The 24,377-nt window shown below is 38.7% G+C and overlaps 1 protein-coding gene and 1 long non-coding RNA gene across 3 annotated transcripts in view; one reads left to right on the top strand and one right to left on the bottom strand.

The window, feature by feature from the left end:
• MTBP (MDM2 binding protein) overlaps positions 1–12,504 on the top strand; it is a 92,037-nt gene extending 79,533 nt beyond the window's left edge. Inside the window, exons 18-22 of the mRNA XM_062188049.1 lie at positions 4,350–4,616; positions 6,407–6,659; positions 7,530–7,643; positions 11,762–11,827; positions 12,404–12,504. Coding sequence (XP_062044033.1) covers positions 4,350–4,616; positions 6,407–6,659; positions 7,530–7,643; positions 11,762–11,827; positions 12,404–12,442 — 739 coding nt within the window. The 3' untranslated portion in view covers positions 12,443–12,504. The remainder of the gene's footprint in view (positions 1–4,349; positions 4,617–6,406; positions 6,660–7,529; positions 7,644–11,761; positions 11,828–12,403) is intronic.
• LOC133757552 (uncharacterized) lies at positions 11,169–23,698 on the bottom strand. Of its 2 annotated transcripts, XR_009865696.1 has the most exons (4): positions 23,566–23,698; positions 16,583–16,636; positions 15,984–16,162; positions 11,169–11,445 (listed from the first exon to the last, which is right to left on the bottom strand). It is a non-coding gene; the product is annotated as an uncharacterized LOC133757552 (long non-coding RNA). The 2 variants fall into 2 exon arrangements; XR_009865695.1 differs by lacking the exon at positions 23,566–23,698 and having other exon boundaries at positions 16,583–17,277.
• Positions 23,699–24,377: the final 679 nt, after the last annotated feature.

Below are 24,377 nucleotides of genomic sequence, written 5' to 3'. Positions count from 1 at the left end.
GGCTAATCCTCCGCCTGCGGTGCCGGCACCTTGGGTTCTAGTCCCAGTTGGGGGGCTGGATTCTGTCCCGGTTGCTCCTTTTCCAGTCCAGCTCTCTGCTGTGGCCCAGGAAGGCAGTGGAGGATGGCCCAAGTGTTGGGCCCTGCACCCGTATGGGAGACCAGGAGGAAGCACCTGGCTCCTGGCTTTGGGTGGGCGCAGCACACCAGCCGGCGCATGGTGGCCATTGGGGAATGAAGCAATGGAAAAGGAAGATCTTTCTCTCTGTCCCTCTCTCACTGTAACTCTGCCCGTCAAAAAAAAAAATGTGATTAATAAGATATTTTTGTTTCCTCCTTTTGGATTTTATTAAATAACCAGACTTTAAACATTATCTCTGTTTTCAGAAACAGCTCTTTTATTATTTGGTTTTAGTTTCCCTGATGGTTGACTCTTTTATTCTACAGGATATAATTTTGTCAGTGTTAGGAAATATTGTGAATGCTCTAGTATGAACAATACGGACTTGGTTTCCCTTCTCAATTTTTGAGCTTTCTACTATTTTCTCAAGTGTTTAAAAAAAAAAGTTTAAACTTTTGTCAACTATACAACAGTGCCTCCCCGATTTTGGTAAGAATTTTGGGGTTTTCTGATATATGCATTTTAGCTCTTTTGCACGTAACTTGAATCTGATAGTTAAAAGCAGTAAATAATGTTATTACTATGATAAAAAATAGTGATCACAGCTGAGGAAAGATACTAGAAGTAACATTGTCTTTACTGCATGGCCAGAATTCCCACCGGGCGCCCATGCTTTTGCCCCTGCAGCCCTTAAACTCATTGAAGCTCTAATTTAAATAAGTTATAATAATTCTGTTTTGATTGCTGGCTCAGGTGTTCAGCACATCACCATGTGTTAATTATTAAAATATTTGTTTAATCTGTCTCATCTTCCCTACAATTTGTTTTCCATTTACTGCAGAAAATTTTAATGACACATGAATTTATAGAATTTGATATGTTCTTTGAATTATTTATTAAAAATTAATTGAGCACTGTTTCCTGATGGGCCTAAATATACATAGGGCTTTCTTATATACATGTTACAAGGCTATGATTCATTTTATAAGAGTAGTCCTGCTTTCTACTAGCTATCTACCTCCAGAAACAAATGAACACTTACACAGATCTACTGTGACTCAGTTGTTTGCTTTTTAACAATAAATGTATGCTCATTTATAGAGGACATTTGTAGGAGTCTATGAATCTAGAAACATGTTTTTCCCAATTTGGGCACATGAATATGATATGAGGGCATTTATTTGTGTGTTCAGCATAACTTATGGAGTAGAAACAAGCTTCAAAAGGAATTTTAATGTAAATATGAAACTGCAAAGAAAGTTCTCTATTCCTGTATTGTTGTGGGCCTTGAGAACTTCCAAACAGCTTCCTCTTCTCTGACATAAAGGAATATTTGGAAGAAATATGTTCACTGCTCAGGTGCAAATCAGTGTTCCCTAAGGCCAAATGAAATATGCCAAGCACTGTTGTTTCTTCACTTTATACCTTATCCTGAAGTAGAAAACCATTGGTTGTAACATTCTTTCCATAAACAAAAAGTTAAATTCTGCTCCCATACTGTGACAATCCTCGTGTCACACCAGCTTCTGCTGATTTGAAATTTCTTTCATCTGTTTCAGGAGATTTGGTGGTTTTTCCTGCCTTCGGTGGCAATGCCCTGGTGTGTGATAGACAGCATTTCGTCTGTTTCTTAGTTACAAAACAAAAATAGCTTACTCATCTTACAGATCTTTTTTCTTTCTTAGGACCCATAAAACATTTGGTAATTGTTTTGTAAGAAAATACGGCATTGCAGTCATTCATCCCACAATATACATTTACTTCACAAAATGGCAACTATATATAAGCTACTGTTTCTTTTTCCCTTCTAGTTTATAACTTTTTGTCTTAATGGTAAGTCATAGTATAATCATTTTAAAGTCAACCTGTGCAGCGAACATAATTCAGTAGAAGGGATGAGATGAACAGCTGTCAGTAAGAGATGTTAAAAAATGGAAGAAAAAAATCTGTGTCTTAGAAGCAGAACCCTAGGGTAGGAAAAAATACTCTTTAGAATCAGATGTACATCTTTTCTTTCAACAATGTCCTATATACAGACTAATCAAGCACTGCACTTTTCAACCTAGAATCCTTCTGAAAATACCTAGTTCTTAAATTTACTCTATATTCTAGATTGTCTAGTAGTATTCTGACTTGGGCGCTCAGCTTTCTCAGCTGTTAAAACTGAAGTGGTTAGATCACAGATTTTTCGGGACCAGTTATTTCTAAGAGAGACATAGGCAATTTGTAAAAAATTGTATGTATTTAAGATATACAACATGGTGTTTATACACACATACATTTTGAAATGATTTCTGTAGTCCAGTAAGTTAACATATCATTTCAGTTACCTCTTTCTTAGTAGAAGTACCCAAACTCTCCTCTCTTGGCAAACTTCCAACATTCAATACAGTGTTATTAACTGTAGTCCTTATGGTGTACATTAGAACTCTAGATTTATTCGTCCTACATAATTACAATTTTTTTAAAAGATTTTTTTATTTATTCATTCGACAGGTAGAGTTATAGACAGTGAGAGAGAGAGAAAGGTCTTCCTTCCATTGGTTCATTCCCCAAATGGCCACAACAGCCAGAGCTGTGCCAATCCAAAGCGAGGAGCCAAATGCTTCTTCCTGGTCTCCCATGCAGGTGAAGGGGCCCAAGCACTTGGGCCATCCTCCATTGCTTTCCCAGGCCACAGCAGAGAGCTGGACTGGAAGAGAAACAACCAGGATTAGAACTGGCGCCCATATGGGATGCGGGCATCCCAGGCAGAGGATTAACCTAGTGCGCCATGGCGCCGGCCCCATAACTACAATATTGTATCTCATGACCTACATCTTCTGCCTTTCTCCCTACTGGCAACCACTGCTGTACTCTGTTTTAATATATTCAGCTTTTTTATAGTATTATGCTTTATAAATATTTAGGTATTTTAAAATGTCCATGATTAGGTCTCACCCCAAACCAATTAAATTAGGGACTCTGGGCATGTAGTATTCCTTAAAAGCTCCTCAGATGGTTCTCATTCAGCCATGTATTATCTACGAGTAAGATGATCAAACTTTACATAAGAGGGAAAATACTAAAATGCTACTAAATCCTGATTTGTGGTACATATTATTAGCATATGATTTGTTGTGGTAGAAAATAAATCTGACGATGTTGGTGCTAGCAGCATACATTTCATGACTGCTTTGCTCACATGTTCCCAGCACTTATTTTAAATATTTAATAGGTACCCACATTCTCACTATGGCTCTTTCTGATAAGTAGTATAAGTCATTTTATACATGAGGCAATGTAGCACAGATAAAGTTAAGTAATTTGGCCAAGTTCACATAAGTAGAGGAGATAAGATTTACATCCAGGGCATCTGGCTCCATAGTTTGTACTCCTAGAACAAGGGAAAGATAAAGTTCTTAAAACTTCTGTCAGGAAATCTGATATTGGGTAATAATACAGGAGTTGAACTTCAAAAATCTGATTTTAGGAAACTCCTTAGAATTTCACAGATAAAAAGACAATAGAGAAAGGTTTTAATTTTTTCAGTCCTGCCCTTCCACATTTGTATGGCCATTTGTGTTTCCCTCATGCATCTGCAGAAAGAGGAGGAAATGAAGAGCTTGGCAAGGCCACACCCTTCACTGGAGATTTCTCTGATGGGCTTGTTTGTTGTACTTAACAACATGAGATTTCTTTGTGTCCAGAAGCACTAACATTTCATTCATTCTCTGAATCAGACTTAGCTAGAAGCCAGATACAGAGAGAGCTGAAGTGTTTGAAGGACATCTTGTTAATTAGTAAGGTGGGGAATGACTTTCTTGGTGAGGCAGTTTACAATATATCCATCCCCTTTTAATCTTTGTGTCAAAAATAAACTTGCCCTTCCTACCCGAAGTCAATGTTTCACGTTGTGCTGTGTCAGCCATGCTGAGAAATCAGAGGTTGGTAGACTTTTAAAAAGTATTAGCAGCTGTATTATTTTGAAAATAAGCCAAAGGATTAACTTAATCTGTTACCCAGGAACAATTAAAGAAAAATCAGATTATACTTCAAATATTTTAACCTTCTTCCTGTCCTATAGCAAACTGGAGAGCAGCTGATCTTGTGGGAGAGGTAGGCTGTTCACTCAGCCTCCGACAATTGTAGGGAGGTTAAGAGCTTGTAAATGTCTTGCTGTTTGCTGACTGAAAGGGGAAAGCCTGTTGCTGTCATGGAGACTTTTAATGATCTTTCCCTCATTTTAGGTATTGCTTGGATGACCGAAAAGCTTTAGAAAGAGATGGGGAATTTTCCGAACTTCAATCTCGTCTCATTCGTTATGAGACGCAAACTACCTGCACCCGAGAAAACTTTCCAGTACCTGCTGTGTTGAGCCCTCTTCCATCTCCTGCTGTTTTGTCAGAGTCTGGAAGCGTCCCTGATGGAGAAGCTTTGCAAAATGAGCTCCGAAGCGAAGCATCCCGACTGAAGCGGAGAGCCAAGGATCTGAATTGCCTTCAGCCCCCCAAAAGGTGACAGATGAAGTGCACAAAAACAGTATCTTCACAGAAAGCATTTTAGGCTTGTTTTCTTCATTTTAGTCTTTCATATTTTTAAGTTACTTTCTAGATGAATTTTAGATTCCTCCATACCAGCAAGTATTTCACTATAAGCAGTTGATGATTTTGTTTATAAGTTATAAAAAGAAATGACTACAAAATGAATCTTAAAAAGTTCCTTGCTTTATATGCTAATGTAGAGAGTCCATTGGCACAGTGGATTGTAAAGTTTTTAAGTCATGGAATACCGGAGAGCTCCCCATTCAGTGAAGTGGCTCAACTGCTCTGTTGCAGATGGTGTTTGGAGATGGGAGTTCCCTGATAGCTTCGCCTCCCTGCTGCCTCAGCCACTTTGCCTCCAAGCAGCAGGTTCCATGAAACACCATTGTCAAACCAATGGTCACATATAAGTTACGGTGTTAAACTCTGCATAATGAGACATTTACACAAAATTCTCAGACATGCTTTGGCTAGCTAGATAAAGTGTCCAAATACTTGATCAGAAATTAGAAGTTTCTATAGTAAACACTCTAATTTCCATTAAATTTATGTATCTAGAATTTTGGTCAAATTTAGGTGCTTGGTGTCTAAAGCAAGACTTCAAAAATATATATATTTTTTTGACAGAGTGGATAGTGAGAGAGAGAGAGAGACAGAGAGAGACAAAGGTCTTCCTTTTTGCCGTTGGTTCACCCTCCAATGGCCGCCGCGGTAGGCACATCGCACTGATCCGAAGCTTGGAGCCAGGTGCTTCTCCTGGTCTCCCATGGGGTGCAGGGCCCAAGCACTTGGGCCATCCTCCACTCCCTTCCCAGACCACAGCAGAGAGCTGGCCTGGAAGAGGGGCAACCAGGACAGAATCCGGCACCCCGACTGGGACTAGAACCCGGTGTGCCGGCACTGCAAGGCGGAGGATTAGCCTGTTAAGCCACGGCACCGGCCCAAAAATATTATTTAAACCTTCCAAAATGTATGACATAACATGACAGCAAAATTTTCAAATTTTTTTGTGTGCATTTAAAAATATTAGAATATTTTTCCCTGATATGGGAGACCTAAGGTACTTTGATGAGGGCTTAATAAATTCATAATACTTCTTATACCTATAAAGCTAAAAAGCAAATCCATTAACATTTGCGATACTTTTTTTTTTTTTTTAACTGTATTTTTTTATTTTTGACCTGTGACTAATAAAAAGATATGTGTTCAGGAAAATACAGCACACTGTAGCCTATGGCTTAGCAGAAATGAAAGCTCAGAGACTTTAATCTTGAAAAAGAAAAATTGGTGTCTTGACTGAAGAACATGTAATTAGATTAAAATGAGTCCATTTTATGGTTTTGCTTGTATTTATTTTAACACTGTCTGCACAGGCAGTTGCATAGGAGTAACAACATATAGGCTGTGGTTTCTTATAGTTCTCTTAATAGAAAAGTGTAAGTAGTTAACAGATGAACATACAATAAAAAAAAGACCATTTGGTATGTGACAGCTGATTCATTGGAGAAATTGTAAATTTTAGGGATTTGAGCTCAGTAATATTACTTTTTGCTTTTCCTATTAACTGAAATTCTAGTTCTTTGCTTCTGAGTTCTTGTCACTGATTGTAGAACTAAAGGAACAACTTTATAATATGATGTGAATTGCTTATTTAAGGCAGTACAAGAAATTTTACTTGTCTTGAATTTGTTTGAATGAATAACATTTAAGAAAATGAATTTCATTGCTTATTCACATACATTTTTGACTTTTCCCTCCTATAGACTCATGAAATGTGAAAGTTCAGATTCGCTTCTGTCTCAGACAAGTAACAGTAGTAATCGTCGTCATCATCATATGGTGAAATCTGGAAAGCCATGGGCTGAGCGTTCCTTGTCAGTGACTTATCCATTGGTTCCAGTTTCTAACTGTGAAGTTCCAAAAGTCACTGTGAAGGCCAGTTCAGGTCAAAAAAGTATGCGTGAATCAAAACCATCTAGACAAATTAAGGAATCCAGATCACAGAAGCATACACGGGTAATAATTTATTTCCCATCTTTCTTAGTTCTATGTGGGAAGAATTTCCTTTATTTAACATGTATATCTAAACATTTAATGAATGAAATGACATGTAGAATTTACTTTAAAAGAATTCAGTACTAGAAGGATGAGGTAACTGGGGATATAAATGCAACAGAATTAGCCACAAGTTAGTTAACCTGTGAAGCTATTGATATATCAAGATAGAGATTTATTGTATTCTCTCTACTTTTATATGTTTGCAATTTTCCATAATAAAAATGAAAATTTGTGGCTGGCATTGTGGCATAGTGGGTAAAGCCACCACCTGCAACTCCAGCAAACAATATGGGCATGGGTTCAAGTCCTGGCTATTCCACTTCTAATCTAGCTCCCTGCTAATATGCATGGGAAAGCAACAGAGGATTGGCCAAGTGTTTGGGCCCCTTCCACCCATTTAGAAACGAAGTTCCTGGCTCCTGGCTTCAGCCTGGCCCAGCCCCTGCCATAGAAGTGTGAACAGGTTGTTGGAAACTCTCTGGGTGTCTCTCTGTAACTGTGCTACTCCAATAAAAATAAATCTTTCCATTTTTAAAAAAACTCACAAATATATGCCTGTTGGTGTAAATTTTATCTTCAGATTTCAATATGGAACTCATTATTGAATCCTTTTAAGATATGCCAGTCTGTTCCTGCTAATATATTAATCCAGTGACATGTGTAACTATGTCATTGTTACAGATTATCTGTTCTTTTCAATCATTTTGTCTTAATAATCTTACCTATCTTTAGCACAACGGAATGTGTAATACACAGAATTAAATTCTAAAGCTGAAATATATGTACATTTTCCAAGACACAGTGGTCAAATGTTACATTCTCTTCTAGATACTGAAGGAAGTGGTTACTGAAACCCTGCGGAAGCACAGTATAACTGAGGCTCATGAATGTTTCACTGCATGCAGCCAGCGTCTTTTTGAAATCTCTAAATTCTACCTAAAGGTAGGTACAGTGTTGTCTCTACTAATGGCAAAGCTTAGTTCCTGTTCCGATGTTCCTGTTTAACCTAAAAACTATTTAAATGAAAATGTTTTACACTGATAACATAGACCTTGTTCAGATTTTTTTAAAAATGGAGATAGAATTGAAACCAAAACAGTTTTAGTTCTCTTATATAGGAAAAGTACATTTTTACTGGTGTTTCCCCAACAAGTCTAAGTTGTTAATTACTAGTTAGTAATCAGTAAATGTATTACAGTATATAGTCAGAATGCTGCTGGGTTGAACATAAAAACACTCATTTTCTAATTTCGGATCCATTATCAGTTAATTGTAAGACATTGGGCAGAATAGCCGCTCAGCTGACAGTTTTCTAAAAACGTGGATGGTATTAGATCCAGTTTCTGACTTGAATTTTTTTTAAGTCATGTGTATGTTTCTGGTTAGAATTGTGGACCATATGCATTCTGTGTTCCTCTGTTCTAAAATATAAGGATAGCAAACACAAGCAAAAGTGGCAACAAAAAAGTTACAGCAATATATGTTGTTGAACAAGAAAAAGTGGATGGAAGCATGGCAGAGCAGGGTCAAAGAAGTTGGAATGTTGTTGATGCTTACCTTGAGGAATACCATGGAGGGCCATACCAGTTTGGCTGATGGTATGTGTAAGGTGCTTAGGATTTGAAGACAACGCAGTACAAGAAAAATAGAGGCAAGGTGTTAAGTGGAAACTAGGGGGATTAAAAAAAGATCTGCGAAGGGAACTGGGGAACCTTGAACTTGTTCTGCATGTGCCATTCCCATGATGTTATTCATGGTTCTTTCCCCCACCTCTGTGCTAGTGCAGGAAATAGTCTCTGTAGGAAAATTTAGAGGCTGCCATGAAAAAGCCAGTTGGCTACCTTGTCACACCACCTAACTTGTATAGCCATCAGTAAACAGCAACAGAACTGCCAGTAAGGTTTTTAGTATCTCTTTCAATGTGACATGACAGGGGCCTGTGTTGTGGCATAACAGGTTAAGCCGCTGCCTTTGATGCGCCGTTACCATTGATACTGGCATCCCATATGGGTGCCAGGTTCAAATCCCGGCTGCTCTGGTCCTGATCCAACTCCCTGCTAACTTGCCTGGCAAAGCAGTGGAAGATGACCCAAGTCCTTGGGCCCCAGACACCCACATGGGAGACCTGGATGAAGCTCATGGCTTCAGCCTGACCCCGCCCTGTCTTTTACAGCCATTCGGGGAATGAACCAGCAAATGGAAGATCTCTCTCTCTCTCCCTCTCTCTGTAATTCTCCCTGTAATATAAATCAAATCCTTTTTTTTTTTTTTTAAAGTGACATAACAGCCAAGATTTAGCAGACTTTGAGGGAGGTTTCTAACAAGTGATGCCGAATTAAAAAGGAAGAAAGGGAACTCTGAAGGAACAGAAAGTTGACTAACGCTTCATAAAGCCAAAATTCTCTTACAAACCAGATAATTGCATCCATGAAACTAGAACAAGAGGCTGTGCCTGCCCCCAAAATGGGTAGAACACAAAAACTCCATGAAATAGAATATGAAAGCAATGCAATGGAAAGGCTAAACAGTGGAAATGAAAAATTCACCCAAAATTACAACCAGGTTTCAAAATCATTGAACACTAAAAAGAAAATTGAAGGATTAATTTAGAAGATCAAGATACTTGGAGTTTCAAAAATAGGGAACAGAGGAGAGAAAACTTTCAAACAAAGCAGAAATTTTCCCAGAACTGAAGGATACAAGCCTGCTGGGAAGGGCACACTGCTTGTCCAGCCCCGGGAATGAAAACCCTACAGTAAGCCACCTCCTTGTGGAATCCCACATCACTGCCATAGAACATTTCTTGAAAGGTTCCCTGGAGAGAATGTAGTTTACATATAGAGAATCAAGGATCAGAATGGCATTGTATGCTAGAAGACAGAGAAATACATTTAAATTCTGAGAAAGTGACTACTCAATATTCTATATGCCCTGTCTAGAATTTAGTCAGGTATGAGGGTTCAGTGAAGATGTTTCTTTGAAACATGATAGGTCCGCAGTAGGTTAATCCTCCGCCTGCAGCGCTGGCATCCAATATGGGTGCCGGTTCTAGTCCCAGTTGCTCCTCTTCCAGTCCAGCTCTCTGCTGTGGCCTGGGAAAGCAGTAGAAGATGGCTCAAGTGCTTGGGCCCCTGCACCTGCATGGGAGACCAGGAAGAGGCTCCTAGCTTCGGCCAGCCATTGCGGCCATTTGGGGAGTGAACCAACAGAAGACCTTTCTCTATACCTCTCTCTCTCACTGTCTGTAACTCTGCCTCTCAAATAATAAATAAAATCTTGAAAAGGTAGGTCTAAAAAAACTTATTTTTACCCCTTTGAGTCAAAGAATCTTTTGGAAGGAACTGAACTGAGAGATGATCCAGTATACTTGATATTTAAAAGAATTTTGCACATTTATTTAGTCCGTTTTTAGCATATGGGGGGCAAAGGGGAACAGAATTATATACATGGAGAACTAAGCAAATGAAAAAATATGGTAGTTTAGCTACAGAATTTACAGAACATCGGATGTGAGAGAAATTATAACCCTAATATTCTAATTATAATTAGCTCAGGACTCAACAGTATTTTCCTAATATAATAATGCAAGCACTATTTCCTAATCAAAAATTATGGTGCAGCTATAATTGAGAGGAAGTGAAGAGAGGGTGTGTGAGACCTGAATCCACAATTACCATCTCAGATATCAGTAGTCGCTGCCTGTGATGATTAAATCACCAAGCAGCACAAGAAGCAGGTTGGTGCAAACATGACTGTAGAAATAAGGGGAACAACCAAGAGAACTGAAAGTGGCTGTTTCTGTGGAGCATAACTTAAAGGTTAAGCAGCAAACTGCCTTTAAAAATATATATAATTAACATTTTTTAAAATTTTGTAACCTAATTGGATGTAGTCTTTAAATTTTAAAAAATTGGAGACTTCAGTTCCTTTTCATAACCAAAAGGGAGGGGGAGAGAGAACAATGTATTTTTTCTAAACAAACATATAAATGATCACAGGGTTGGGGGCCAAGGTTGTGGTACAGCAGATTAAGGCACTGCCTGTGATGCCAGCATCTCATATGGGCTCTGCTTCCATCCCCTGTAACTCTGCCTTTCAAATAAATTAAAAAAATAAAAATCTTAGACATGAAATGAGGGCCGGCACTGTGGCCTAGTGGGTTAAGCCACCGCCTGTAGTGCCAGCATCCCATATGGGTGCTGGTTCAAGACCCAGCTGCTGCACTTCCAATCCAGCTCTCTGCTATGGCCTGGGAAAGCAGTAGAAGATGGCCCAAGTCTTTGGGCCCCTGCACCCACGTGGGAGACCCAGAAGCTCCAGGCTTCTGGCTTCAGATCTGTACAGCTCCTGCTGCTGCAGCCATCTGGGGAGTAAATCAGCAGATCGAAGACCTCTCTCTCTCTCTGCCTCCCTCCCCCTCCCTCCCTCCCTCCCTCCCCTCTCCTCTCTGTGTAACTGTGACTTTAAGTAAAAATAAAATGAATTTTTAAAAAAAAAATGAATATAAGGCATGTGTTGGTCAAACAATGCCAGTCAAGATGTCTGAGCCCATTTATTGAAGTGCCTGGATTTGATTCCTGACTGTAGCTTCTTGCTGTTACCCTGAGAAGCAGTGGAGATAGCCTAAGTGATTTCATTCTGGCACCCTCATCAGAGTGAGACACTTGGGTTTTATTATTGGTTCTGAGCTTCAGCTGGCCTGGTCCTGGCCATTATGGACATTTGGTGTCAATTTCCTCTGCCTCTGAAAAAGAAAAAAAAGTTTAAAAGTACAGACTACATACTAAGTTCTTGAGTAATGAACACCAGTGGATGCTCATGGTAGAGGATTAGGCTTAGATTAGGTCTAGTGCAATTGAAAGTATGTGTGTATGTGTATTTTGGTTAGAGCATTTTTATTTTTCAAGATGGCATTAGATCTGTTACCTTGATTTCTGGAGGGTAGTATTTCTTTAATCACATTGATACTTGTATAATGATTTAGGATAATCTCAAGTTTACTTACTGATAGTTGTTCTCAAATATGCAAATTACAGAATGCTGTATTTTGTTATGTTTAGGATCTTAAAACTTCAAGGGGTTTATTTGAAGAAATGAAGAAAACAGCAAACAATAATGCTGTACAGGTAAACAAATTACCACCAAGAAACTATATTCAGTTAAGTTAGTATTTTATTTCAGGGTAGCTCTGCTGCAGTTATACAAACAGTAATTCTTAGTGATTGGTCTTTTCAACTCTTACCCTATGAAAACTCTTTAAGATACTTAATAATAGATTTACTCTGTCAGAGTATTTAAGAGTGTTTAATAGGTTGCTCTGTTAACAAAAGAGTTTCTAAAATTATGTTGAGAGAAAAAGAAAAATAAAAGTAATCCATTGAGCTGGAAAAAAATTAATCCATTTTGATTAGCTGCTTTCAAAGTTCAGTTTAATTTCTTTTGAGTGACCCTTTGAAAATGTATTTTCCAATACAAGTGGAAAATGAAGTAGAATCTTCACTTTGTCCACTGAGAACAAGATTGTACTCACATTGGAAGTCTAGCAAAAAGTGTTACTTAGCAAATATAGTATTTTTAAATATAAGGTTTAGATATATTGTGTTTTAAGCTTTCTACCATACTGTTTTGAAGTTCCCACACTTTTTTTATCACTTGTATTTTCAATAGGAATGTACCAGAATTATTTGCTTTTTCTCCCCTAGGTGATTGAATGGGTATTAGAAAAGACAAGCAAGAAATGATACAGCAGCATTCTCTTCAGAACAACTATAAATTCGGTGGAGCTATTTACTGCTTCATTCCTTAGTTTGAAAATTATGAAAAATACTTCATTTTAAGAATATTTCATTTCTAAGGAATTTCATAGTTTTGATAATGCTTAGTTTTAATGTATTTTTAATTATTTTATACATTTTACCATATTTAAAAGTTATTTGTATGTATTTTACTACATTATTTATTACAATAAATAGAAATATTGTTTACTTCTTGAGTTATATGTCATTGTTGTTAAGCCTACTTGGATGACTGAATCTTAAGCAGTACATTGCCAAAGGCTTTTCCTATGTGTCCCAATTGCACAGTTTATTGGACTACTCCCAATTTATAGTCTTCTGTCCTATAGCTGCCACTTTCATAACCATTGTTTATTTTGAATGAAATAAGAAAAGGCAGAAATTATGAAAATAAGATATAATGAAAATAACCAAGTACTAACTCCCAGAAAAAATATCTTTTCCCATGGTAGAAAGATGGAGTTAGCACCATGGCGTAGTGGGTTAAGCAGCCTCCTGTGGTGCCTGTTTGAGTCCCAGCTGCTCCGCTTCTGATCCAGCTTCCTGCTAATGTGCCTGGCAAAGCAGGGGAAGATGGCCCAAGTGGGCCCCTGCACCCACATGGATGACCTGGAAGTAGCTCCTGGCTTTGGCCTGGACCACTCTGGTCATGGGGCCACTTGGGGAGTGAACTAGCAGATGGAAGATCTCTGCCTTTCAAATAAATTTTAAAAATCTGGAAGATGTAGAAAATATAAGGGAGTAGAAAAAATATACTAATGTTCCCCCATCTATAATATTAACACATTAATATTGTGACCATACAATGTATGTGTTTGTGGGTATTAATTCATAGTCTGCTTTTTCACTTAACAATATAGTTCGACTCCACTCAGATCTGCAGTTTCACTTTCCATGGTTTCAGTTATCCTTGGTCTGAAAATAATAAATGGAAAATTACAGAAATAAGATGTATGCCAATCTGAGTACTGTTATGAAATCTCATGCTGTCCAGCTCAATCCCACACAGAATAGGAATCATCTGTTTAGCTAATGTGTATCCACGTTGTATACACTATCCTCTCCTACTCACTTACTAGCTGTCTTGGTTATAAAGTCTACCAGCAGGGCTGGTGCTGTGGCATAGTAAGCAAAGTCTCTCTGCCTGTGGCTCCAGCATCCCATATGAGCGCCAGTTCATATCCTGGCTGCACCTCTTCCTATCCAGCTCTCTGCTTATGGCCTGCAAAAGCAGTGGAAGATGGTGCAAGTGCTTGTGCCCCCTGCATCCACACGGGAGACCCAGAAGAAACTCCTGGATCTTGGCTTCGGGTCAGCTCAGCTCCGTCCATTGCAGCCATTTGGGGAGTGAACCAGAAGATGGAAAACTTCTCTGTCTTTCCCTCTGTAAGTCTACCTCTAAAGTAAATAAATCTTTTATAAAAAAAAAAGTCTACTGTCATGATATTGTATCACTTGTATTCAAGTAAACATTATTTTACTTAATAAAGTCCCCAAAGCACAATAGTGATGTTGGCTATTTGGATATGCCAAAGAGAAGCCATAAAGTGCTTCCTACAGGTGATGGAAAGGTGAAAGTTCTACACTTGATAAGGGAAGGGAAAAAAAAATCACATGCTGAGCTAAGATCTCTGGTGAGAAGGAATCTTCTATCTGTATAACTGAGAAGGGAGAAAATTTATGCTAATTTTGTTGTTGCACATTAAACTACAAAAGTTTGGCCATAGTTCATAATAATTAGTGAAGATGGAAAAAACCATTAAATTTCTGTATATATAGGAAAAAATCATTGTGTGTGTATATGTATGACTTGGTATTATCTAAGGTTTCAGGCATCCACTGGGATTCTTGAAATGTATCCCCCATGGATGAGCTTTCTCTCTCTCTCTCTCTCTCTCTGTCTCTCTCTCTCTCACACACACACACACACACACAGCCTTTGAAATAAATGTAGAAATAAATCTTTTTACAAAATTCTAAAAGGCCCCTTCCTTAAGTTATTGTAGTGAAATGGGACCAGAGATGAGAATGACCTCAGTACCCTTCTACATTACTGAAGTTCTTAAATGTGGGTTTGCAAATTCTCTTTTAAGAATGATTCTTTTTATGGGTAATGTTCTGATGATAGCGAATATTTTTAACCTGTTTATAAAATCTTAAATAATAGAACTATTTGAATTTGTGACCAGAAGTCAATTAACATGTCACCTACAGTCCTCTAAATTACACTAAATTTGATTTCATAAGGGGAAACAAGTATAATACCTCATTAAAGTGATTAAACCATGTCCAAGGAAGGTATGGAGTCACATTTGAATGATAACGGAAAGCAGCAGGAACTTCTAGTTTGGCCTTTTATTCTCTTTATCCATTTTTCTCCTTGGACATAAATAAGGCCTTTTCTTAAAGTTTAAGACTCCACATAGTGAGCATGTCTCAGCCAGTATCACAGCAGGAACTGGGGGATGTTAAAAAGTAAGGAAGTCCTGTGGGGACAAGAGGCAGCAAGGGGAACTGATGCACAGACTATCCATTGCCTTTGGCACTGTGGTGAGGGAAAGGTAAACTATGGACAAAACCTACTGCACTGGCTCCCATCTCAGAGGCGGAGACTGCCCAGCTCTCCCACATGGCTTGTGCCTGTAATTCTGACTTGGTTTGGACCGACACCAGGAAATATTGAAAGAAAACTTTATTTAAAAAAAAAGCTGGCCGGCACAATAGGCTAAGCCTCTGCCATGTGGCACCGGCACACCGGGTTCTAGTCCCAGTCGGGGCGCCTGATTCTGTCCCGGTTGCCCCTCTTCCAGGCCAGCTGTCTGCTGTGGCCTGGGAGTGCAGTGGAGGATGGCCCAAGTCCTTGGGCCCTGCACCCGCATGGGAGACCAGGAGAGGCACCTGGCTCCTGCATTCAGATCAGCGCGGTGCGCCAGCCACAGCGCGCTGGCCGCAGTGGCCATTGGAGGGTGAACCAACAGCAAAGGAAGACCTTTCTCTCTCTCTCTCTCTCTGTCCACTCTGCCTCTCAAAAAAAAAAAAAAAAAAAAAGCCAGTTATGTTTTCAGCAACTTTCACTTATAATTCTTTGCATGAATTAAGCCTGTTTCCTCCCAAGAACCCAAAGGCGATATCCAGGAAAGACCTTCAATAACACCACATTCATTGCAGCTACTCTGCTTTATAATTTTAACCTGCACATAGCAGGTGGGGAGGAGAGACTAATGCCTCTACAAAATTTCCTTGGTCTCACAGGAAAGGTAAATTCAGTCCAAAAAGCTATTTCTTGTTCCTTAAAATCAAGGCCTTTAATAAATCAAATTCTTTCAATATTTTTGCACTTGGCTCTCAATATTTGAATGTGAATGTAACCCTAAGTGTATACAAAACAAGCCAGCTCACTACCTGTTGGCAAACAACACAGCAATGTATAACTTCTCATTATTTTGTGGATTGGCTGGGCAGTTCCTTGCCTTGTTTGCTCACTTACGTGGCTGTATTTAGCTGGGGCATTTTTGCTAGGCTGGAAGGTCCAAGATGCTTCATTCACATGTCTGGCAGCTGGTACTGGCTGTTAGGCAGGGTACCTCAGATATCTTCCTTATGGCCTCTCATCTAGTTGGCTAGACCAGTTTACTGACGTGGTTCCCCTTCCCGTAGGGCGAAATTCTACAAAAGCAAAACAAAAGCTACAAGATCTTTCAAGGCCTAGGTTCCCACTCATACGATGTCATTTATGCCACACTGCCTTGGTCAAAGTAAGTCACACTGCCAGCACAGATGGAAAGACTAGGGAAATAGACACTGTTTCCTGATAGGAGGAGCTCAGAACTTTGCTGATAGATTTAACTTGCCACATTCTACCTTCTTGTCACAATTACTTTCATTCTTTCCACATGCAAATTATTCAGTACAGGCTAGTGGCCATTATTTCATGATTTTGATAGGGAGGAGACTCTTAAGGTGTGGCTTTCGAAAATCCACAATTCACTCATTTATTGGGACCCAAAAAACTAAGTGAATGGCCGTACATACACCCAATATATAGTGTAGTGAGGCAGAAGCAGGGTAGCTGCAACTGATACTTACTTGCATTAAGAGACCAGGCACTAGTCCATATCCAGGCTGAAGTCCAGGCTGGGACTGGAAGGACAAGGACATTTTTTCATCAGGGTCTGTTACCTGCTATCTAGGAGTAGTACTCCATTATTCTTCACTCTTCTGACAAGTCTAGTCCAATAATAATAATAGTCCACACCTGCAACTTTGAATGTTTTCTTATCCTGCTCCATGCCCATTGAACTTTGACAGTTTTGAGGTCTGTTTTCATTAGTATTTTATGAGGTTTGTGGTGCCGAGAAAGTTCAATGGAGAATTGTCTTTTCAACAAAAAGTGCTAGGACAACTGGATATCTACATGCCAAAGAATAAAGTTGGACATCTTCCAACCCTATTTGAAAATTAACTCAAAATGAGTCATACATCCTAAAATAAATAAATCAAAAGGATGGTGTTATTCCATAGTGAATTAAGCTGCTGCTTGGGATGCCTGCATCCCATAACGGAAAGCGCCCAGGATAGAGTCTTGCCTCTGTTTCTCATCCAGCTTCCTGCTAATGTGCCTGGGAGGCAGCAGATGATGGCCCATGTACTCAGGTCCCTATCACCCATGTGGGAAAACAGAATAGAATTCCTGGATCCTGGCTTCAGCATAGCCCAGCCCAGACTGCTGTGGGATTTAGAGAGTGAACCACTTCATTTAATCTCTATAAGTATGGTAGAAAATCAGGATTCTTGAAAGAAATAAAATGAAAAGTTGTGTAAACCAGAGCTTGAAGAGATTGAATATTTGCATAACAGTATACTTCAACAAATCAAGTTCTGATGCTTCTTCAAATTTCCAAGCTGTGTGACACTGGATGTTAACAAATTTACTCACTCATGCTAAACTTCAATTTATTTATATAATGGGAGATATCTCTCATATGGCTACTATAATTAAGTAAAATACTTAGCATAATGACTGGAAGTAAGTTAGCCTTCAACAAATGTTACTATTATCCTTAACGAAAAGGAAATTAAGGCTATAAGACTTTCCTATGATATTACTCAGTTCCTAGCTATCTATATATATATATATATAATATATATTATATATATAATATTATATATTAATATATATAATTATAATATATAATATATATTATAATATATATTATATTATATATTATATATAATATTATATATAATATTATATATTAATATATATAATATTATTTCACTTGGAAAAAAATAGAGGGAGAGACAGAGATCTTCCATCTGCTGGTTCACTCCACAAATGGCTACCTCAGCCAGCCTGGGCCAGGCCAGACCCAGGAGCTGGGAACTTCACTGGGGTCTCCCATATGAGTGCAAGGGCCCAGGGACTCAGTCCGTCTAATGCTACTTTCCCAGACACATTAGCAGGGAGTTGGGTCAGAAGTGAAACAGCCAGGACACAAACTGACCCTGGATGGGATGCGGGCATCACAGGTGGTGGCTTTACCTACCACGCCAGGACACAGCCTTAGCCATATGTTTTCAAACTGTCATGTCTAACCTTTCCACATTATAAATGTTTGTAAATCTGGTTGGGTGAATTTCCACTTAAAAAAACCTATTGGTATAATATTTTAAAAGACAATTTTGCTGACCTCTTGGTATCTGAACATCCACTGACTGCACTATCCTATGACAGTGAAAAACTCAGGCAAAAGCATTTCAAATCAGCAACTTCATGGAACTCCTAGAAACAATTTCTGAAAGCATTAAGTGTTGGTTTCAGCATAAGCACGGTATAGCACTAAGCAAATTTGTTTATTTGGAAAAAATTATAAAGAAGAAGGGGTGGTAAATTTGCATAAAAATAAAATTTTAGAATACCGCAAACAAAACTGACATAAGGCCAATATCCTTAACATAAAAGAACCATTACAAATCAGTCAGAAAAGCTAGGCTTAAACAATTAAAGATTTGCCAGCACATTTCCAAAATGTTCACCTTTATTATTTTCAGTCATCAAAAAAGGAAACAGGGACTCTGCTAGTGGAATTTCAGGAAGGCAATTTGGAAGTGTTTACAAAAAAGCTTGAGACACAAAAATTCTACGTTAGTAAGTTATACTGAGGAAACAATCAGTGATGTACTAGAAGAATTTATTTAAGTTTTAATTCTATTTGGTTCGCTCCCCAAATGGCCACAACAACAAGGATTGGGCTAGGCCAAAAACAGGAGCAAGGAACTCTATCTGGGCCTCCTACATGGGTGGCAGGGGCCCAAGTACTTGGGCCATCATCTGCTCCCTTGGCACATGTAATAACAGGAAGTCGGATAAGAAACAGCGGAGCCAAGTCTGGAATCTGTGCTCCTATGGTATGCCAGCATTGCAAGGGTGTGTTAACCTACTGCACCACAACACTGGTCCCTATTTTTTTTAAAAGTGTTTCCTCTCAAACATTTTTATATACCTGCAAGCTTATTACATATGTGTCTATTGTTTCTCAATTACATGAATCCTATTTTCTTATCTAAAGCACCCTTTTTATAAGAAGCATCTTTGGCTGGTGCCATGGCTCAATAGGCTAATCCACCTGCGGCGCTGGCACACCGGGTTCTAGTCCCAGTCGGGGCGCTGGATTCTGTCCCGGTTGCCCCTCTTCCAGGCCAGCTCTCTGCTGTGGCCCGGGAGTGCAGTGGAGCATGGGCCAAGTGCTTGGGCCCTGCACCCCATGGGAGACCAGGAGAGGCACCTGGCTCCTGCATTCGGATCAGCGTGGTGCGCCGGCCACAGCGCACCACCACAGCGGCCATTGAAGGGTGAACCAATGGCAAAGGAAGACCTTTCTCTCTGTCTCTCACTGTCTACTCTGCCTGTCAAAAAAATAAAAATAAAAAACACAAAAAAATAAAGCATCTTTGATGTCCACTTTGCCATCATGAAGTGAAAGTAATAAATACAGGTTAAACATCCCTAATCCAAAAATCCAAACTCTGAAATTTTCCAAATCAAACTTTCAGTACTGACACAATGTCACAAGTAGAGAATTTCAGCCTGTGAAACTTTGTTTCAAGGGCATTATTAAAAATATTGTGTAAAATTACGTTGAGGCTGGGTAGATAAGGTATCTGAAACAAATATAATTTTAGGTGTAGATGTGGGTCCCATCCCTAAGATATCTCATTATGTCTATGCAAATATACCAAAATCTAAACAAAATCCCAAATATTTCTCATCCTAAGTTCTGTCCATTACAGGTTACTCTGCTTCCTAGAAAATAAAAAATGAGTCAAGAATTAAGTGCTGGTGCTTCTATGGGGTGGTCCAATTGGAATGCACCAAGAGCGACAGAGAAGGCAGGAACACAATGCAGGGTGAATCATCAGTGCTCCATGAGGCCCAAGAGCTGTGGCCAGCCACTCAGCAGCAGGTGTCCTCTCCTTCACATCGAACGTCTCAGGGCCCAAGGTGTATGGAGGAAACCGTGCCTCAGACAAGTACCCAGGCCAGGAGAGGATTCTTGACCTGTCAGCTCCTCTCTACTGTTAACTCCTGTTGGGCCCCACAGGACTTAAATCTCCTACAGCCTTACATTTTTCAGGTTATTTTCTTTAGCACCTGCTTAGAAAGCCAGTTCCTATTCCTTGCAGTGTAGCTGCTTTTCTGGATCTGCAATTGATGATCCAACCCAAAAGTCTACATATGCATCTCCTTAGTCTGGCCACGGGGCAGCAGCCAAGGAAGAGGGAAGCGAAGGCAGCATCTCCAGAAAGGCAATTGCTTGGTTCTAAGAGGCAGAGCCAGCTGTGGTGGTACAGGTTGAGAGAGTAGCTGAGAGTTTAGGAGAAGAGAGGATGGCATTGCACCAAGGTGTTTCAGGAGGTACCCAGGATGTATTCAACATGCTCGTATCACACACACACACACACACTCAGGACTTCAAAAAGTTGATAGCTTCTGGATGAGCATTTGGCTCAACAACAAGGTGCCACTGGACATCAGCATCCCACATAGGAGTGCTTGATTCAAGTCTGCTCCACTTCAATTCAGGCTTATTTGTTTATTTATTTATTTTTGCTAATTGTGCATCTCGGGAGGGAGCAAGGGATGGCTCAAATAGTCGGGTCCATGCCACCCATGTGGCAGACCCAGGTGAAGTTCTGGGCTCCTGGCTTTGGTCAAGCCAAGTTCTGACTATTGTAGGATTTTTGGGAGAGAACCAGTAGTTCTGTCTGCCTTTCAAGAAAATGAAATTTTTTAAAAAATTGATCTACATTCTAACTGCAAAGGCATTTTTAAGAAGGAAACTAGATAAAAATATACTTTTCAATATGGAGTTGCTGTAGCACAACTAGAGAAGAAAAAATGAAGTCAAATGTGTTTTTTTAACATTTGCCATGAATGAAGTGGCTATAAGCCAGCTGGTTTGCATTGGTAACTCAAGCACATATACAGGCTTGCTACTTGTGACTTATTTTATAAAAGGTTAATGATTTTTGGTAATGCATTAAACAAAAATATGTTCTTTCTTCCATATACATGGTACTTGCATGTCTCGAACATTCAGGATACATTGCATAAGTAAAAAATGTTTTCATATCTAGAAAGTAGTGAAAGTCTAGGCTTACATTATTTTAAAGAGGTTTCTCACATATGTGACTAACTCAGACACACAAAAATTGTGACGGAAACAGCACCATTTAATGAAGAGCTGTCATTAGCATGATATCTACTAATGGGTGCTCCCTCCCCCCAAGTCATTCTGACGATCAAGTAGAACCCCCCTAGACTTAATTGTGGGGTTTAAGACAGAATGCTCCTTGAGAACCACTGAAAAGAAACAAAACAAACAACAAAAATAAAAAACCCAAAACCACTAAAAACGCCCTAAACAGATGGGAGACAGTGTGACCACTTGCTGATTACCATTGACTGTAACCATTAGAATATTCAAATACACCTGTATCCCAGGGCTTATTTAGTCACATTGACTTTTTCAGCTCCTTGTTCATAAGAATGCTGCCAAAGTGATCCTTGCACATTAGCCTTTGTGCACACATGTAATCACTGCCTTGGAGTAAACTCTCACAAGTCAAAAGGTACATGCATGTTAAGATTTTTATGGCTGTTGCCCAGGTGACCCAAAATTATAGCCAAATATACACATTATCATGGCTGTATATATGCCCATCACCTTCTACCAGTAAGTATAAGAGAAAATTTTAACCTTGGTCGACTCATTCTTTAAGATAAAAATATGGGAGTTTAAATGTCCTAATTAAGGCTAGTAACCAAGACTGAGATCAGTAATAAAGACTCTTCCAACAAAGAAAAGCCCCGGACTGGATGCCTTCACCACTGAATTCCACCAAACTTCTAAAGAAAAACTAATTCCAATTCTCAAACCAGTCAAAATAAATTGAAAGGTAGGGAATCCTCCCAAACTTCTATGAGGCCAGCATCACCTTAAGTCCAAAATTAGAAAAAAAATCAGCAAAGAAAGAAAACTATAAACCAATATCCCTGATGAACATAGATGAAAAAATTCTCAACAAAATACTAGCTAATTGAATCCAACAACACATCAGAAAGATAATTCACCGGGATGAAGTGGGATTTATCCCTGCTATGCAGGGATGGTTCAACATACACAAGAAATCAATATGATACATCACATTAGCATATTGAAGAATTAAAAAAATTTGTCTCAATAGATGCAGAGAAAGCATTTGATAAAATATAACATCTTTCATGATAAAAAAAAAAACTTAAGCAAATTGGATATAGAAGGAACATTCCTCAACACAATCAAAACAATATGACAAATCCACAGGCAGCATCATATTGAATGGGGAAAAGTTAGAACCATTTCCATTAAGATCTGGAACCAGACAAGGATACTCATTCTCACCTTTCCTATTTGGTATCCGAAAGCTTTCAGCAGAGTCATTAGGCAACAAAATGAAATCAAAGGGATATAAATTGGAAAGGAGAAAGTCAAATTATCCCTGTTTACAGACGACATGATCCTATATATAGGAGAACCAGAAGTTTGGTAAAGTTGCAGGATACAAAATCAATACACAAAAATCAATACCTTTGTATACACAGATAGCTCCACAGCTGAGAAATATCAGTAGCATTCACAATAGCTACAAAAATTTAAAATACCTTGGAATAAATGTAACTAAGGATTTGAAAGATCTCTACAATGAAAATTATAAACATTAAATAGAAAACAAAAAATGGAAAAATATTCCATGTTCGTTACTTGTACTCTCATGTTTATTGCAACTCAATTTAATATCTAAGATACGGAATCAACCCAGATGTCCATCAACTGATGACTAGATAAAGAAATTTTGGTATATATACACTATGGAATAATACTCAGCTGTAAAAAAGAATGAAATCTTGTCTTTTGCAACAAAATGGATGCAATTGGAAACATTATGTTTAGTGAAATAAGCCAGTCTCCAAAAGACAAATGTTTTCCCTGACTTGTGGTAATTAATATACAGAGCACAAAATAATGTAGTATATATGAGTGAAACTGATGTTTTTAGATTTGATTGTTTACAGCCCTTTTCTATACGCTTGAGGAACAGTGGTTTTTCTAACTACTACTTGGTCAATTCTTTATTTGGTGGAGGATTAAGCTTGTGACTATAAACTGAAAATATTTCATTGTAAAAATTAAAATAAAAAATAAGAAATGAAGGAAGAGGGAGGGTGGGATTGTGGACAGGAGGGAGTATAGGGTGGGAAGTATCATTATGCTCTTAAATCTGTAAATCTCTTAAATCACCTTATATAAATAAGATATTACAGACCGGTTTAAAGCCATTTACAGACAATTGTGTGTTACTCAGTAGCTCACAGCTTCAACTTCTCTTGTTCTACGGACATCCATATGCAAGAGAAATTGGACTTTCAGTGTCTTCTCAGGTAGAACGAAGGTCATGACTGAAAGTTGGGCAGATAGAAGTATTGTCTCTAAGAGTGTAAGAACTTTAAAACGATCCACTGGAATTACCTGGCTGGGGAAGATAAGCAGCTCAGTCCCCAACAGTAGGAAATTTTCAGCTTTGGGTTACATGAGTAACATCAAGAGATCTGAGGAAGACATTTCTGAGTTTAGTGGAATGTTATACGAGGTCAATGTTTCCCCTAGTACCTTGACCATGGCATCTGTGTGGGATGACTAAAAGAAATTTAATTGGTGTATATTTATTTTTATAAGTTTATATTATATTATATCAATAGCAAATAATATGCTTTAATATATTAAGGTAGCACTGCTGGAAATATAAACCTTGGGAAAAGATGTGCTTGATGATCTCTGAGATTATACAGTTGTAAATCTAAAATATCAACCTGTAAACAAAACCCTCACAAGCAATTTAAACAAAAAACAAATGCTAGGACAAAGGGAATTTGAGTATTTGGACTTTGGTGTACAGGTCAAATCCCATGAAACCTTTAGTTACAAATGAAAGGCTTAAGCCCCAGGTAAAGACCTATCCTGAAACTATATTCAACATGGTAATTTGGTGACAATGTAATTTTCAGATAGTTTCAAAGCTTGCTGCAATGGAATAAAGCCTGTATGTTTCAAATGAATGCAGAAAGTAAAGTGTACCCACCAAAAAAAAATTCTAATGGCATCCCCTTTATCCATGAGCACTTCCAAAGCCACTCCTGGCAAAAGGAAATGGTAGGACATCTTCACACTCCTCTGGTCCTCTGAGACCATGTCTGAACTGTCATGGAAACACTATCCACTCTACTATAGATCATATTTGGAATATAATGTAGACTTCTGCATTGAAAATCATGGATGAATAT

This window comes from Lepus europaeus, chromosome 4 (assembly GCF_033115175.1).
Source record: "Lepus europaeus isolate LE1 chromosome 4, mLepTim1.pri, whole genome shotgun sequence".
NCBI lineage: Eukaryota > Metazoa > Chordata > Mammalia > Lagomorpha > Leporidae > Lepus > Lepus europaeus.
The sequence above is the reverse complement of the archived record's forward strand: the minus strand, read 5'-3'. Positions and strand labels throughout refer to the sequence as shown.